General features: G+C 42.3%; 2 protein-coding genes across 2 annotated transcripts; one reads left to right on the forward strand and one right to left on the reverse strand.

Moving 5' to 3' along the window:
• The first annotated feature begins 169 nt into the window (after positions 1-169).
• Positions 170-12,075, forward strand: LOC125974153 (vang-like protein 1). Its single transcript, XM_049729072.2, has 9 exons — positions 170-321; positions 3,225-3,459; positions 3,778-3,949; positions 6,054-6,482; positions 6,614-6,789; positions 7,293-7,426; positions 9,899-10,049; positions 10,492-10,726; positions 10,825-12,075. The coding sequence occupies exons 2-9, from the start codon at positions 3,398-3,400 to the stop codon at positions 11,083-11,085; spliced, it is 1,620 nt and encodes a 539-aa protein (XP_049585029.1). The 5' UTR covers positions 170-321; positions 3,225-3,397; the 3' UTR covers positions 11,086-12,075.
• A 243-nt stretch (positions 12,076-12,318) lies between these two features.
• casq2 (calsequestrin 2) lies at positions 12,319-17,681 on the reverse strand. Its single transcript, XM_049729073.2, has 11 exons — positions 17,166-17,681; positions 15,821-15,905; positions 15,485-15,585; positions 15,205-15,316; positions 14,459-14,532; positions 14,251-14,381; positions 13,922-13,967; positions 13,776-13,830; positions 13,014-13,114; positions 12,866-12,940; positions 12,319-12,785 (listed from the first exon to the last, which is right to left on the reverse strand). The coding sequence occupies exons 1-11, from the start codon at positions 17,400-17,402 to the stop codon at positions 12,594-12,596; spliced, it is 1,209 nt and encodes a 402-aa protein (XP_049585030.1). The 5' UTR covers positions 17,403-17,681; the 3' UTR covers positions 12,319-12,593.
• Positions 17,682-18,669: the final 988 nt, after the last annotated feature.

An 18,669-nucleotide genomic window follows, 5' to 3' on the forward strand; every position in this document is an offset into this window, starting at 1 on the left:
TCACAATGGCACGATTTATTTTCTAATATGATTTTTGTCCCTTTATTTTTTAATCTGCATATTTATTTTTGTTTTTTTGCTATTTGGGAATCGTCTCACTATTGTCCTGAAAGGACATACCGCTTTAAAAGGGGGCCCTCTAGCGGCAGAAAGCTGTCACACTAATTGATTTCACCGCGCGCGTGTGTGCGTGTGTGTGTATGAGCGTGTGTGAGAGAGTAGCTTCTTCCATGGTGCCTTGCGCTTCTGTCAGCACAATGGCCGGGCTCGAGTGAGGCAAGAGACTTCACCTCTTCGGGGAAGGAACGATGAGGAGGAAAGGTAGGTTTTTTTTTCCCCCTCTCATTCCATCAATTAATGATTCATATAATCCGCGCGAGGCGTACGTGATCCATTCAAGTTGAACGCGGCCACGGTTGGCTTTTTACCTGCGACACGATAACGCGCGTGAAATTAGGACTCCGATCACGTGACACCTTGCAAAAAGGCTATTTGAAATCGACAAAAACAGCGTTTAAGATTATAACTCAGGATCCGATGCAGTCCATCACTGGCTAAAAGAAAAGGGCAGGGTGCCTCCTCCGTCTGCACCGCTGTGCGCAGCTGGATGGAGCCTTGCTTTACACGGCCTGAATGCACCACGCATGCATGCCATGCTCCACGCGTCGGTTATCGATCAGGGCGGTCAATCGGATCACTGTGATCTGCCCTCTTGACGGGATTTGTATTGCAGGTGTTAATGAAGAGTGGACTATTGTGCGCGCTGGTGTAGCGTAATGGAGAATAGAACCTCCCCCATGCAATCACCTCTCACTCCCCTCACCCGCCCTATGCAATGTACTGGTATTGCAATTATTTTAAAATATCTATGTCTTGATTTCACCAACTCCATTTGACTAAGGTTTCTTAAGGGAAACACATTAAACGTTGCCCTACTTAACATTGAATAATGTTTATCATAATCGGCATAATACCATCTTACGTGCCCAAAATTCTTTAAATACCTCAAATGTATTTCTCTTTTCAACATGAGTAATATTTGGATACAGTGTTATTTTATTTTTATTTTTTTTAGAAGAACTAGGCTAAAGTATGTAACTCTGGCTCACTGATGTTGTAGCCTTCTGACTTTGGTATAGTCAGTTCTTACTTAGTGATGGCCATTCTTTTTAATTTTCCATTCATTGTATTAGTTGATTTAGGATAAATAGTAAATAAGAAATAAATATTAGTTTTCAAAAAAGCATTTTTTCTTAGAAAGTCAACATTTTTGTAGTTATTTATAAATAATTAGGTAAAGGATCAAATTAATACCAAATTTCAAACGGTGCATTAATTTTTATTTTAATATTAAAATAAATTTGTTTTATGTAAATTTTTTTTTTCGGCTACCAAGTATGGGGCATGTTATATGTTGAAGATTTCCAACGTAGTTATAATAAAGCTACAGGAAGGAGGGCAGACGGCTCATAAGTATGATGGCTTAGGGTACAGGTGCCATGGCAACCAGGCCTCAGCATGTGATGAAGTGTGAGGCTGATCCGGGTCATTTAAGGTGCCGGAGTTACATTCATGAAATCTCACATTCCAAACCTCACTCTGACTTTCACTTGGTGCTGGAGGCCAAATGTGTTTTGTTTTTTTCTCTCTGTTATACACACCGCCATACATTTCATGCTAACATTGGAATGCTAATTGTTATCGGGAAATGATTGCTGTCTAAATCAAACGTATCCACTAAATAACTGCTCAGAGAAATGGGGCCTTACAAATCTGGGCCTTGTTGCACATAATAGTACACAAATAATGCGCATTTTGTCTTTTGATAGGCCGTCTGATGAGTGGATGTGCTCATGCGTGATGACGGTCGCTCCTCAACCGCTAAATAAACGCAATAATGAGTGTTTGTTTTACATTAGTGTCACTTTCTTGCTGCTCACTCTCTTCCCGGCGCACTCGACCGCAAGCATCCGCACTCATGCATCACCGGACAGCATGCTGTAAATGTCTCAAAGGGAAACTAGAATTTTAGGGGGGATTTTTCCGGAGAGATTTGATATTCAGAGACAGGGAAGTGGATCAGGAGTCCCACGTGACGCTATTGTAAATATTAATCTGTCAGGTTGTAAGCGATAGTTTTTCTTTCCCTGTGGCGGCCATTTTTTCCGCATGGCCTGGTTTGGCGCCACCTCTCGCCTTGGCCCACATTCCGCTTTCTCTCACCCAGAGGTCGGCAGCCGGGAGGGGGATTTAACAGATTTTAATCGAATCAACATCTTATTCATCTGAGTGTACGGCTGCCGCGTGTGATGTGAGGCCATTGTGCGCACTGTGACACATTCAACCCCCGCTCGCATGCGTACAAGCAAGTCGACGATCTTTCAGTCTGATTGATTGTTATTGCTTAATTGGGGCCCTGTACCGCCGGCGTTGCCACGGTAACCGTGGACGCTCCAGATGTCAGCCCAGATGAGCTGTAGACACTAGATGTAATGATGAAATGGCAAGATTTATGATGCGCTTTTATTTTAATTTGTGGAAAATTAATTAAACAGGCAATATCAAACTGTTTTCATCCATCTGAAGGGGCGGCCATTTTGACATTTGCTATCGACTGAAAATGACATCACCAAGCCTTAGGTCATAACCAAATATGGCTCAGCACTTTTCTGAAGATGAGCCAACACTAATGCAACATGATACTGGTTTTATTAAGATGTTGGTTAAATGATGGCTCTTGATGCTTTGGCACCATAAATTCCTGAGCCTCTACTGTTGATGAGTCTGCGGCTACACAATGATTAGTTGAATCATTTTGATTGGAAGCAAAATAAGACAGCCACTTAATGGTAAGGAACATCTCCAAACTGCGATAACATGCACTTTGAAAAATTTGCATGGAGAATAATCTCCTGCATTCAAGACGGGGCTCGTAATGGTGATAGATGGGCAGTTGCCATGACAACGGCGGAGCGACAGCGTAATGAACGGTCGTGGATGGCCGAGCAGCGGGATATCAGCGTGCACGCAAATGGAAAGGACAGACTGGAGTCTGGTCAGATCATTGGAAATGACTTGTGTGTCCGCATGAGATGAATAAAACATGAGTGTCATTAAATGCACACTTGAACCTCAGCGAAACGTTGTTGTGCAAATGTATCTTGTTCTTATTGGAACCCGTGTTGATGCTACTGCTGTTGTGTTTGGGTGTGTCCGTGTTTCAGGTCACTGCGGTTGCCAAAGAAGTTGGACAAGATTGTAGTCAGTCGCTGTGGATTCCTGAGGCCTTTTGTAGGCCTGTTTCCATAGCAACCTCCTCGGTCCCCGCGAGGACCACCGCCAACCGCCCCCCCCCTTTCCTCCATAAAGAGAACGTGACCCCGTGAACGCAACAGGAATGGACACAGAGTCGACCCACTCGGGCTACTCCAGCCGCTCGGGGAGGTCAAACCGACACGGGTGAGTTTCCCTGACAGTGCTGGTGTTTATTTGAGCCTACTGGTAACTTTGATGAGCTAATCAAGGGCGGGAAGGCGGGTAGACAGGCAGTCATGTGATTTTGGGTCCGGCTGCTCTAATCACTGATGCGTTCGCTCTGGGTTGCAAACGAGAGAACTATTTGAGTTTAATCTGTCATTCGCCTTGCAAGATGAAATGAATACATTTGCATAATCTACTGCTATTTTTTTAAAACTGGATCTCATTTGATCGTGTTCAGTGTTCTGACAAGTGAGCACTATGATGTTCTCTTTACCTCATGCCATCTTTTCCGTCCAGCGAGCGAGGCCGCGAGCGTCACAAGGCCTGCGGGAGCAAAGACAGCAGCCGCTCCGAGAGGTCGGTCATCATCAATCCCCCGGAGACGTCCTCCCAGGACTCTCCGGTGCACAACGGCGAGCCGCTGCCGGGAGAGCCCTCGCCGGGGGCGGATCCTGGCGAAGAGGGCCAGGTACGTATCTGACAAAAGTGCATCAACGTGTGCATGTGAGTTTTAATCGCAATGCTTAATCCCAGTATAACATTTCAGCAACATATACAATAGTGTCACAGAAGGATTATTGTGCAACTTGACCCGTATATTAGAAGAATATACAGAGAGAAAAATTGTCGTGCTATCACTGTATACAAACAAAAACAGAATAGCGCAGGTATACCAGAGATAATAATTGGAAAAATAAATATCCACCCAGACTTTGTGAAGAATTCCCAAACTCTACCTATTTTTTCTTCTCCTGCCTCCTCCAAAACAAAACACACATTCCAGGATGTCATGTGACTCGCAGCCATAGCCAGCTCGTAGCTTCCGTCCTTTGTCTGCATTGTAAGGTAATCTGCGCTCGCAGGCCTTCCATCACCTTCGGCAGGTTGTTGACCCTTTCTTCACATTAGAGGACACGTAAGGAGAGGGAATGACACATTCTTATTGCCTTACATCAGTTTTCGGCACTTTGAGGAAAGCTGATAGGATTAACCCGCCGTGTTCACATGCGTGTCACTGACATGAGTCTCTTGCTGCTTTATGAGCCTTGGATGTTCTGACTTGATGCCAGAGGGCAGTAGATTGGGTTTCCTGGCTCCAACTAAACTGAGACATCTCTTTCTAACCAGGGATCCTGAAGCTTTTTTTGTATATCTTGTATAAACTATTAGGATGCAGGGCTTGGATAAAACATTGTTTCTTGATGTATTGTCTCCAGATGGCCAAGGCAGGCCACAAGGAGCAGCACTGTATCTACTGAATTGAAGCCCCAAAATGTGTGTTTAATTCTTTATATTTTATTCAATTATGTTGTGACTGTATGGTCTTTATGAATTGCATTATGTTTGCTTTTTAAAAAACTTATTACAATTTCTTTTTTTTTTATTTTGGAGCTCCTCACGTATTAGCCCGCCAATTCATAGCAACAAAGTGTACATCAACCATAGAAGGTCTGTCAGGTGACTGATACCGTGTTAACCTCCAAGGTCACCAGTGAGGCTTATGGCTTGTGTTTGTAAATGTATGCAACTATTTGACTGGGCCTAACACTGCAGTAATTCCTTCCTAAAGCCTTTCCGTCCACTCTTTGCATTGACCTAGCGACCCGGCGTCCTGATTAGTGCAGTCATAATCTTGAGGATTAGTCCTCGGAGAGTTAATGGTAGAAGCGTATTAGCTCAGTCAGAGGGTTATTGTTTAGCAGCTGGTCACATGAACGCTTATTTGCGCAAATATTTTGGTTGAGGAATGCTGCCGCATTAATTGCTCCAGTCGGATATCGCTAAATTTGTGGTATTAATTATATGATTTGTGATGAGTACAGCAAAGACTCAAGTGCAAATATTCACTGTCTGGCCCATTCACCAAATGAAATGAGCATTAAAAGAAACATGCATGCCGTACTCGACCTTCACATTCACGCATGAAATCACAGTTTTTCCCTGCCCCCATATTTGCTGCACCATAGAGGAATTCATTAAGCAGGGACCTAAATGGTGGGAAGACTTTCATCCAACAATTCACATTGCTCTCATAGTCCAAACTCAAAATTGACACCCTTGTAATCATATCTTGATTTTTTTTTTTTTTTTTATCCCGTGCTGTGTTGAGAGAATTATGCAGTGCTTCTTCACACTGAGGTGACAGCGAATAGTTAATTAGAATGTGTCAAAGTGTTTGTGGTGCAGAGAAGACGAAGACAACGAAGAAGAGTGACTCTAATATGTTATGACGGCTGAGGGAAGAGTTGATCTATTTTGTGTGCGTTGTGTACGTTATTTCGGCGTGCGAGTCCTCCTGTGTGCATGTCGCCCTACATTAAATCTACATCAAAGCATGTTTGAAGACTTCTCATTAAGAATGAACCCCACAAAAAAATTTAATTCACTATTAATAATTTGGATTTCGACATTTTGTGACTTGAGGGGTAAGAGAAAGATGTTTACAAAGAGCCTTAAAGCTTGAAAATGATCTGTCACTGTTTTTTGGGGCAAATTTCTTACTTATACTAGTATCACAGAATTTCCCAATAATGTTGAAAATACTCAAATGAAGATGTGTCGCTCACTTGTAGGATGACAACTGGGGGGAAACCACCACGGCAGTGACCGGCACCTCCGAGCTGAGCATTTCCCAGGAGGAAGTGGTGGGCTTGGGCAAAGGCATCCAAGACCGGACCCGAAACTTCCGCCGTTACCTCCCCTTAGCTGTGGGCCTGTGTGTGGGTCTGCTGGTGCTGGCCACCCCGCTGGTCTTCCTGCTCTTGCCTGTAATAATGTGGCCCGAAAGACTGCAGCCTTGCGGCGCTGCCTGCGAGGGTCTCTTCCTGTCCCTCTCCTTCAAGCTCCTCATGCTCCTCACGGCCATCTGGGCACTGTTTCTCCGGCCAGCTCGCGCGAGCCTGCCCAGAGTGTGCGCGTGCCGGGCCTTCCTCACCACACTCACCCTACTGCTCACCATGTCCTACTGGCTCTTCTACGGTGTCAGGATCCTCGAGGCACAGGTGAGCGCAATATGCTGCTCCTTCTGGTATGTGCAACTTGCTTCTTTAATATTAGTCATTTTTAACATAGGATGAAGAATTATATATCACTCAGTATCTCAAACTGCAGTGATTGGTGTGCTCCAATACAGGACGAGGACTACCATGGTGTGGTCCAGTTTGCCGTGTCCTTGGTGGACTCCCAACTTTTTGTCCACTACCTGGCGGTGGTCCTGCTGGAACTCCGCCACCTCCGACCTTGCTACAGCGTGTGCGTCATCCGATCCACCGACGGAGAAACGCGTCACTACAACATTGGGCAGCTCAGGTACATGGAAACTCCATTATAATGCAATTTTGAATTTAAATTACATGAGACATACAGCAAGCGTCACAATCAGCTCCATTTTGTTTCATTTAATACAAGGCATAAAGGCCTTTGCCTACGTATATAGTGTGTAATTGGAGGCCCATCCCAGAGAGATGAAAAGTGGCATAACAGAGTCAGTCAGTCTCTAGTTTGCCTCAAGCGGGATATTCTAGAGGGAATTGGATGCTGTCAGACTTTGGTTTCTCATCTGATGGAGTGTGTGGATACGTCATGAGTGGGCGACAACAAAAGAGGGCATGAGATATAATACGAGTAAAGGTATTGGTATTCGCATGTCTTACACTTTTAAGTCACCGATGCTTCATGAAGTGGTTCAAAGGTGAGTCCAAGGCTAATGAAAGCATTAAAAGGCACAAATAGCTGGGTAGTATCATTGACAGAGGTCGTTAAGTTTTTATGGTGTGAATCACCAGCGCCTGTGTCACTTTTGTGTCCCGCAGCATTCAGAATGCAGCCCTCACCATCTTGGAGTATTACTACCGAGATTTCCCGCTCCACAACCCTGCGCTCCTCTCGGCCTCCAAGCATCGCGCCGCCAAGCATCTGGCTGGATTAAAAGTCTACAACGTTGACGGTAGGCAGGCACAGCTCAAGCATAATAGAGAAGTTGTGCATTTGATTCGCTCCGGTTGGTTCTAGTGGTTACGTCATACTGTGGAAGATCTCACGTCGGAGCAACACTGATTTTTTTTTTGAAAGCCTTAACCTGACAACTAAGGCAGAGGTTCTAAACACAAAGTTTGAAACACAATTCCAATTTCGAGTTGTGATCTTGTGCTCTCCTTGTCCACTGAGCAGCTTTGAGAAGCAGGCTGAGAAGATTGCTGCGGGAGAGTAAGTACGGCACTGTGGAAATTTCCCTTTCCCTTGCAAAGCACTTTAAAAAGCACAGGAAGACAGAAATAAATTGATTAATCGGCCAATATCAGCTCTTTTTAAATCTGCTTTTTTTATATATACAATAACCATTGCAAGATAATGACATTCAAACATTCCCACCCAACCACCAACAATCGGCAAAAAATAAATTTCAGATTTTGCTTTTTTTTTTCTCTCCATTGTAAAGTCAAACTAATTTTGCCTGTAATTCATACATGCGTTGTTGTGAGCTAAAGGGACAAATAAATAAGTTATTTTATTCATTGTGTTAAAAAATTGGCCGATTATTCAGTTATTTAAATTTCAATTCACCAAATATCAGCATGGGCTTCAAACGATCCTTCTTAGTCGCACCCGAAGTTGCACTTGAAAATTTTGCACTGTTGGCTATCACTCCACAAATGCACAAGGCTTTCGTGATGTTCGTATCCAAGAGTCACGTCCTCGTCGGCCCTCCCCCCCTTTCAGCAGAAATGCCTCTAGGGGGTAGTGGGATTTGAATCCTTAAATAATTCATCAGAGAAGCGCTCATTCCTCACATATACTCACTCCAGCTTCCTTTTTTACCTTTTTTTTTTCCATTTACCCTCTTTCTCACCTGCTCGAATGTGCTTTCACACACATGCAAATCAGGTTAATGATTCAGATCTTAGTCTATAGCCCCCCAACATCTTTTATCTCACACCCCCCCCCCCCCAACATGCTGGTGTACTTATCATCCTCATGATGATGAGCTCCACTTGCTCTACTGCATGAGATCATGTGCAAAGCTGCAAAGTCACAGAACTGTCTTAATGTTGGATGAAGCACAGCATCATGAATGTTTCATCTGTATCTCCTTAAAAAGATTTCTGCATCAAAGGAGGCCTTTTCCTTTTTGCAATCTAGTCTTTAAATGTATATATTGTATTTAAATATACTGAATTGACTAAAGCCTCTGTATGTGACTTTTTGGTGTTCTGCCTCTTCAGTCAGTATGGCCACGAAAGGTAAATTGGCTTGGCAATGAAGCCCGCAAACACAAAAAGAAAAAAATAAAATAAGAAAGAACAGTTACCCGCGAGAGTTTGTATCAACCGATGAAAGTTATTTTTAGATGCACCAGCGTTTGCAGTGTTCCACAAACTCGTCTTTTTTTTTTTTGACGCACAAAAACCTTACCATTGGGTTTTGGTGAATGTGTGCACACCAATAAATTATTGCCATTCAAAAAAAAAAAAAAACTGCGCTGATCAAACCATACCTCAATCGAGCGTTGGCCAGCATTGATGAGTCTTTGTGGGGAAAAAAAAAAAGACGTGCAGGTTTGTCTCTGAAACACGGCAAATAACTCATAAAGGTACCCAAAATAACTATTGGCTTCCTGTCAATCCCTGCCATGTTCAAGGTCACCACGGTTTTTATATGCTTCCCAGTACAATGAATAGCAATGCATCAGAGTCTCTCTAGTGGCATGGAAGTAAATTACATCAACGTAAAACGAAAACGCGAAAGGACAAAAATGGCTCATACATATACATTAGCAATTCATCTTTTTATATTCCTGGTCAATTAATTGATCTAGCGATTGAATATACAGCTAAATTCATTCCTGTAATAAATACATGTAAATGAATTTTAATTAAATATATATTCCTAATACATTAGGAGATTAATCTGATTTCTTTTTATCCCCTACAAATAAATTGAATTGTTTTTTCTAATACGAATATATTTAACATGCATCAAAATATTTTAATATAAATTGCTATAACCCTATGATATTTAATAATTTATAATAATTTATAATGTTATGCAAGATCCTGTAATGCGCACGCCAACTTTCATGAGTTGAATTTAATTATTTTTTAAATTATATTGTACTTCTATTTTTCATTCTAAATTGATATTAATTCTCTGTTTGACTTTTAGTGACAGAGACTAATGTTGGACAAGAAAAATTGCAGTCTACACTCGTCAAATCTTTATATTGAACAAGGTTATTAAATATTAAATGTTTTCAAATGAATGTATCCGTGTGAAGGTCGACACTCTCCTGAGTCCTTCCACTCCACCCTTTGTTCTCCACATGGAGCCACAGTCCATTAATCTGTGAGAGCTCACTTCCTCAGGCTCAAGGTGATATCATCAATTCAGCTCTTGTCCTCACTCTTGTTTTTGAGCACAGCTCCAGGGAGTGCGGCAGGGGCGCAGCCTGCTAATGGAAACCAGTCCCAGGCCATGATCGCTGCCGCTGCCAAACGTAAAGATAGCGCCCATAATGAGCTGTACTACGAGGAGGCCGACTACGAGAGACGAGTACGCAAACGGAAAGCCAGGTAACTCAAGGACGCCATTACCTTGTGGACTCCAATCATGAAACGTGGTGACGTCCCTTTCAATATATTCCAGAACCATAGGTGAAAAATATAGGAAGACCATAGAAAAAAAACATTTTGCAGTGTCCAAACACAGTGGTGCAACACTTGTAGACAAACACTGTCATCCTCTCCTAAAAAATTAGTAATATGATTGCATCTGAGTCACTAAAAGTTGTGGTGAATTATTCATCTGTAGGACTGCATTGTACTGCCCCTAGTGGCCAAGGTGGGCGCACCAGCAGGAGCAACACATTTAACTGAGTTAATTGCGTTAAATCTTGATGTGTAAAATGTTTAATTCAATATTATTATGTTTCAATAGAGTGCTATTTTCTAAGGTTACAGAACAAATGAAAGTCATAGGCAACACTGTAATCCAAATTCTTACGCCCTTGGTCAGGTTGGTGGTGGCGGTGGAAGAGGCTTTCACGCACGTGAGGCGCATGAAGAAGGAAGACGAGCAGGCCACCCCTTCAGACATCATGGATGTGCGGGAAGCGGCTCTGGCTATTTTCCCCTCAATGGCCCGCGCACTGCAGAAGTACCTCCGCACCACTAGGAGGCAGCAGTGTCACAGCATGGAGAGCATCCAGAAGCACCTGGCCTTCTGTCTCATCAATAACATGAGCCCCAAGGTAGGATGGGTTTTAATCACCTCTGATATCTTGACACCATTATTTTAAAATATGATAAATAATGTACAAGTCTCTTTTGCTTGGTTCCATGATGTCAGGCCTTCTTGGAGACGTACCTGTCCCCTGGCCCCACCCTGCAGTACGGCCCCGAGCGCTGGATGGCCGATCAGTGGACGCTGGTGAGCGAGGCGTCCGTAACAAGCGGCGTCAAGGACGGCAGCGACTTTGTGCTCAGGTGCCTCGACTTCAATCTGGCCATCACCGTCAAGAGCATCCCGTACATCCAAGTGAGTGAGGAGTACGTCGACCCCAAATCGCACAAGTTCGTGCTTCTGCTCCAGTCGGAAACTTCGGTGTAACGGCCGGCTGCTCCTCTGGACCTACAGCACTCTTACAATTTCTGCATTTACCTTTTCTAAAAGGCAGTTTTTTTTCCCATCTTTTGCTTACATAATCTGACAGGAAGATACCTGGATTTTTTTATCTTGACATCCTGTATGCACTATAAAAAAGACTCATTGTTGTGTTTGCATGGAGACGAATGTGTGACTAAGTTTTTAGGATGCAAAAATGTGTTTTTATGGGAGACATTTGCCAAACGTGTGTCTGGAAAAATCACAAAAACCCAACTGCTAGTTTTGAATTAGCTGTTGGTATACAGTATGTACAGTATTTATATGTGAATGTGCATTATTCCCAGCATACTTTTTATATGAAAATGGTGGATTGCTTGGATTTTAACTTTTTTTTATTTAGCTTTGTGCAGGCAAAGATTGTGAATTTGTATATGACAACCACTGTAATCACCACAGTCGATGTTTCACATTTCTGTGTGTACTATGCTGTTTTATAACAACATTTTATATCTAAAAGTATTCCAGCACTTCTCTGCAGCATGAGACTTTACAAATTACATATGAATAGTCAATAATTACAGGGACCATTTTTATTTTTATTTTAAAAGAAGGCATATGATTTAATTCAATTGTGTGGTGTTTGGTTGTAGTCAGCATGAGCATCTCATTGCTGCCACCTATTGACCATTTTGACAAACTGCACATGTCAAAACGACATAAATTTGCGAGGGTCAAATTTGTATTTTTAAATTGAATATTGTCATTTCACTGTTACGTACTGTTGTCACTGTAGTTTAGTGATTTCTAATGTTGATGACTCTACATACTTTGTCTTGACTGAAACATTTATCGCAAACTGTGTATAAGTGTACTGTAAGTTTGTGTTATGCGTTTGATGCCTCTTTTGTACTACTGAACAGAACGTCACAGAATCTGTGTCCGAAATGCATTTGTTAAAAAAAATAAGCTAAATAAAAAGCATTTTTACCGATATTTTCAAGCATTACATTTTTTGAATCATTTTTCTAATTAATTGAGGAATGGCGTCTGAGCGGAGGCCTTCATTTGCTGCATATTCAGTATTGCATAATGTATTGTTACATTAATACCTGTGCGACAGTCAGTGAAAAGTGAGCTTTGTATTTTCAATCGCAGAATTTCTGAAACATGAGTGTAAAGTATGTGAGTAAATATGAAAATACTGAGGTAACAAAAATGCAGAAAAATGACAAATACTCATGAAGCACCCAGTTTGGTTTATTACCAGTGAGTGCAGATGGCGGTAAAACATGTTCATTTGTTTTACTGTGCTTTTATGAACAGATGGGATTGTTTTGATCAATGTGATGTAGGCTATATGTGAATCGTCAATTACTAAACCTCAACCTAGTTAATTTACTGTATGGAAGATTCATGTATGCTTATTAAAAACAGCAACTGTTCGCATGTTCTGAAGCGGAATTGCTGATGTTGGTTGGGGTTATGAGATTATTCGTGTTCAAAGATGCCTATTACTCATCGTCGTCGTCATCATCATCATCATCGTCATCATCATCATCGTCGTCATCATCATCGTCGTCGTCATCGTCATCATCATCTTCTGTGTTGACTTTTCCCGAGAGGACGTCTTCGATCCAGTCTTCCAGCTCCTGAGCCGTGGGCAAATCCTCCTCTTCTTCCATTAGCAACCACACGCTGTCGGCCTGCACAGTCACACACATACGCATAGTGTTATGTGTCACATACTACACAGACACACACACACGACACATCATGGACTTACATCTGTAACGTTGACGACTCCAATCTGCGGTCTGAACAGATCCACCTTGAAGGTCTTCTCCCAGTAGGGGATCAACTACAGGCATGGAAGTGATTGATTGAAATGATCTTCCAATTATTGTTGGCATGAAAAATGTATGAACACTCACCAGCGGAAAGTCATCAGGGTCAATCCACACAATGCTGAGCTCTTGAACGTGTGTGTTGTCCCGGGCCACCTCTTTCAGGATCTCTAAGAACTCGAAACCATCTGAGAGGAACGACAAACATAATCAACAAGTTATTTTGTTTTTCAGATAAACAGAAATAGAACATTTGGAAACTCGTGGTTCTCATTGGAAAACTACAATGTACTAGTGTTTTTATTCGAATATACGACTTCTAGGAAAACTAGCAGGCTCAAGGGGAAATCTGACATAATGATGAACATCTGCATTTTCTCCCTGTTTGTCCAAACAGGAAGTCCTTTGAGTTCTTTTAATAGTAATGGCAGCAAATCATTAAATCTCTCTGCATTATGCAACAAATGCTGGAATGTTTTTCAATATTTTATTACTGTAGGGCAGAGGAGTCAAACATGTTGCCCTCTGAGAGCTGCTTATAATTTGTATAGTAAGGGAATAAATGAAGGTGGTTGGTGGAGTTTTTACTTTACCCTTTATGAACAAAGCCATTTGCTGTTATCTGTCCGCCACCCCACACAAATACAGGCAAAGCCTTTCTTGAACTAAGAGTATTTGCATGTATGCAGGGCCGGAGCTAAAGGGTGGCCAGGAGGGGCATCTCTCTGTCATTCTCTGGCCTCTGTATTGCTAATAATTGTCCGATGATAATGGACCAAGGGTTTTGAGGGTGACAACTATGCTGAAGGAGATGATCGGTGTTTCAGACAATGGCAAGGTCTCACTTACCTGGGTCCTCCTCCTCTGCAAACGCCACAATGTGGATGCCCTCGATGTCGTCCTCCTAAAAACAAACCAGACGTGTCCAGAAAAAGCAGGGATGAATGTAGCATTGTAACAAGCTGTTGCTAAATTTGTGTTTCATCGAGGCTTACCCAGGTCTCAAACATGTCCTCTGCACGCAGCTTTCTCAGAGTTGGCCTGAAGACACGTAAACAACACTGAGTAATGATACAACACAACCAAAAGGACATTGAAGGAATTAGAAGTAGTTGAATGAGTGCGTTATATTTGGATCTTCCATGTATTGTTTTTGTTTTACCACTTCATCAAAAATGGTAGCACTTTTGTGCTATGCTATGCTATGCTATGCTATGCTATGCTATGCTATATTTCTTGATCCTTGTAGTGTTTTGACTAAGCTGAACACATGGTAGGTCACACCTTTGAAAGCACTTCCTGTTTCTACTTCCTGTTTGTTTACCGTCTGTTCTCATTTATGAAGTCGACTAGATCATCCTCGGAGAGAGGTTTTCCCGGGATGGTGACGGGCTCCTCCATGAAGGGCTCATAGAAGTCAACCTCGTTCAACTTCAGGGTGAGCTCTTTGGCCACCTGCAGTGAGAAATACAAAAACACATGTGGCTTCGGGGAAACAACGTAGGTGATGGAATGCTTGCTCGCTCACTCACAGATTTGTCAAAGGTGGCAAAGAACTTGATGTAGGGTTGAAACTGCTCAGCGGCTTCCTTGAAGGCGTCGTAATCTAAAGATGCGAGAACGTTATCTCGCCACCTCTGCTCCATCACATACATGACATTTGCACGTCGCCTGGTTGGAAATAGATGAACTTTGAGCCGCGCTTTTCGCTCCCACACATGGTGCGCTATAGGTCACGGATGTGACAGCAGCTGTGTTGTTTAGCCAGGATATAAATGGAGCCGCAAATCCACTGAGATGAGGGGGCAAAATTGCACTGATGAAGTAGCACTGTATTTCTTCAATTAAAAGCAGATAGTAGACACAGAGGCACCAGGACACTATAGCGCTTAGTGGCAAACTAAGGGGTTGTAAGTGGATGACACCCCCCCCCACCCCCGCCCTTTCCATCAAAGAAAAATATTTCCATAAATTTCAATCATTTATATTTAAAAGGCTTTTCCCCATAAATTACTGTAGGCCCAAAATATAAATTGTATTTTGACAGAATACAGTATTTTATGCCAACCCAGAATGTTTTGTAATTGCTTAAAGATGCCACAAGATGGCGTCAAAGTTATGGCGGTTGTACAGTTACTAGCTAATCTTGCATGTTCTACTATTGTTGTTTTTAAATTGGCGTTTGAGCTGATTAAAATTGAGCTCGAACAACAACACAACAAAAACTTTGCTTGTTTCTCAAAATCTAAAATGAGATATTTTCGTTCTTGACACTTACGCTCTGAATCCTCGTCCTTGAAGTAACCAATGACACGGATGTCCTCCTCCATCCTGTCAAAGGCCCTCAGCTCCAGAGCGTTGTCGATCACTTCCACGGGCTCCTCCAATAGCTGCAGAAAAGAAAAACATTTTGGGGGATTGGGTTTGGAATTGGGGTGTCAAGGTTCAGTCAGGGTGAGGGTTTCAAAGGATTATTTTAAGTTTGGGTGGGGTTTCAAGCTGGTGATAGGATTTCAAGTTAGGGTTTGAAATTAGGGTTCATGAGTGGTTGAACTCACATCTAGCAAGAACTCCACCAGGGTGTTGGCCGAAAGCCAGCCGTCAAATTCAATCACACGATCGGCTTTGAACACGTACACGCTGCCTTCCTCCTCCAGGCCTGACGTAGCAAACGGAAATCAAATCAAACAAGAAAAATCAAATAAAATCAAATTAAATACTGATAAGTAACTTGGTCACATACAAAAACAAATGACAAAAAAATACATTTTTTTTTTAAAATTGGCCTTCCATATTCTTGATATTTCAATTTAATACAAAATCAATAGACAACAACATACTGCAGTTGCATCATATTAATAAAATCATCATCATCACTCGTTGACTACACTCGCCTAGTTTCTTCGACACCTTGGCATCTTTTTGGGAGTCGACCATTCCAAAGCCGATGTCTTTCTCTTCCATGACTTGAGCCACGAGCTGCAAAAAAAAAAAAAAAAATTGCATGTGATGAATTAGAAAACCAGTCATGTGTTATTGCTTTGGTGCAGCCACTAAGTGGGAAGATGTAGATTGTTATACCGTGGGGGGCACAGAGACATAGTTACATAATTAGCTAGATTGTTCTAAAAATAGCACAAAAGTATGAGCGAGGCAGTTGTTCCGAAGTGAACGCTCCCGCTACGACACTGTGATTTATATTTGGATCACAATGCATTTGGATCACAAACGGAGATACGTTCAGTAGACTTGCATTTCTGTCCCTCATTTATTCGACATCAGCGTACTACTCATGAGGGAACTATACAATGTGTACACTGTAAAAATAACTGAATTTAAGCTTTCCTTATTCATTTAAGTTGGGAAATTCAACAAAATTTGCTTTTGTGATGTTTGTTAGAGTTTATCCAAATGAAGTGACTGTTTTAGGCCAAAACGGACTTTTTCAATATAGTTGAATATACCAGTCAAGAACACTAGCGAATATCAAAATATCAAGTGTGCATTGCTGGCATGCGATTAACGTCAACATTAAGCAGGAGGTCGGGACTGTGTGTAACTTGAGATGCAGTGTGCACATTGTTTCCAGCAGTGTATGCTTCAAAAAGAAATTGACTTCACTTGAATCGGAAATATAGATATATATTTGAAAGGATCATCTCTTTAAAAAAAATGCAATTATTTAATGGAGGCCTTTTTGAACAGTCATTGTAGGTCATTGTGATTCAAATAGAACGTCAAATAAAGGAAGTTCAACTAAATTAAAGTAAAATGCCAAGTGTGTGAACTCTTAAAAGTCACAGAACTACAATTTTATTAAAATGGAATAAAATTACAAATATTATCTATAGTATAGATAATATTTGTAATTTTATTCCATTTTATTATTGAGCCTTCCCAAAGGTTGTCTAGTGAGCAACAATATAAAGCTCACGATAGTGGTGGCATCTAGTGGTGGCATTGAACCTTCTTGCAATGTGACTCCCTCCTCCTGATGGGAGTGTGGCCTTCAGGTGTCAGTGTGTACTTGAAAATAAATAATTGTGCAGACATACTATATTTCAGTTAGAATTTTTCAATTGTTGCATGATAAGCAACCCCATTCTAAAGACTGTACATGGAGGTCGATTGATTAGCGATGCATTTGATGAATAATGGCGAAATGACAAATTGCATGTATAAAATATAAGTGTGATATTTCATTTTCTTTAAATGAACCGTATCTTTCATCATACTCACCTCCAGCACCAGCTCCGACATCTGATGTTGTTTCTGCTGCTCCTTGTTGTCTGCCAGGGGCGCGTGGTAAAACAAGCATAGCATGTCGTACTGCTTTAAGGCCTTCTTGTAGTTCTTATCGTTGATGTCAAGAACGCGGTCTTTCCCGTCGTACTGCGGGAACTCCAGACCCTTCTCGGCCGGGGCCACGGGCACCAGGCCCAGGCACGGGAGTAGAACCAACCAGAGGGCGAGCATGATCCTCGACTATGGTGTCCACGAGCTCCAAAAAGTCCCCCAAAGTGCGCGTTGAGTTGTTAGTCACAAAGGTCACGCAGGCCCTGAGAGAGGTTACGAGAGGAAATGTGAAGACTGGAGAAAAAAGTCCATCAGTGTTCCCGAGTTATCCCCAGAAATCCCGCTTTTGCATGCATCCTTTATTTCGCCCTGCTCCTCTCGCTCCTTCACACCTCAACAGAGGAGCGCACGGTCCGACCCGTGAAGGAGGCTGACCGGGGAGAAGGAACGCCATACATAGCAGCGCTCCACCTCCACCCGTGCGGGGGTAGGCCCATTTTTAGGAGAGCAGTTGTTTGAAGCCTAAAAATAAACGTCCGAGTGAGAAAGAGGGGCGGCTTATAGCGGCTGGATGGCGGTGATGCCGAGCTTTAGGGGGGTTTGGATATTTTGGGAGAGGACCAAAAACAAAGTGAATGTGTGATTTAGCGCTTTGAGGAGATAACAGCAGAGTATTTTAGGTGACGTGCAAAAGGGCAACTTGAACACCTGTTAATATTTTGCTGTGGTGCTCATCATGGAAGGATTTTGCCTGAAAATGTTCGTTAAAGTCACGACAAATCTGAATGGAGTCTCATGCACGTATTGAAGGTGTGTGATGACATTGCCAAACATCTCAAGAGGGATTCTTTGATGGATGTTGGTCTTCAGAGCATACTGCAACAAGTCACAACATATGCCAAAGATGAAAGTGAAAGCAACAAGACTCCTAAACAAGCAGCAAGCAACACTTGAGTCCAAAGAAGGAAAGAAAACAGACCAATGGGCCAATTGATGAATTGCTGTTTTTCCGAAGCAGGCATTTTCACTTAGAGAGACTAATAACATTAACGGGTTCTGTTTTAGCTTCATGTCCTCTGAATAAGAGATCACTGTCCGACACTCGATGGCCACAACATTAGGTACATCTGCAGATACTAAATACGAATCTCAACTATGAATCTGAGTTCGTTTGTCAGTAAGATGAAGTGCAGTTCTCGCGCTCGGGGTCATTTGTCTAACACGTGATCCTGAATCACAAATACCTGATGACGCTCCAGAGGATCTCCTCCATCTGGGCCAGCTGTCCCATTGTAACCCTTGTTGTCATGGTGATGATCCAAAACACTCCTAAGGGATGGTGGAGCAGTAAGGTTGACGCAGCTCGCTGGGAGACAAACAAGGAAAATATATAACATTAAAAAGGAACTTAAACGGGAAAAATAATAAGTCAGCCATCACTGTGTTA

This window comes from Syngnathus scovelli, chromosome 8 (genome assembly GCF_024217435.2).
Source record: "Syngnathus scovelli strain Florida chromosome 8, RoL_Ssco_1.2, whole genome shotgun sequence".
Classification (NCBI taxonomy): domain Eukaryota; kingdom Metazoa; phylum Chordata; class Actinopteri; order Syngnathiformes; family Syngnathidae; genus Syngnathus; species Syngnathus scovelli.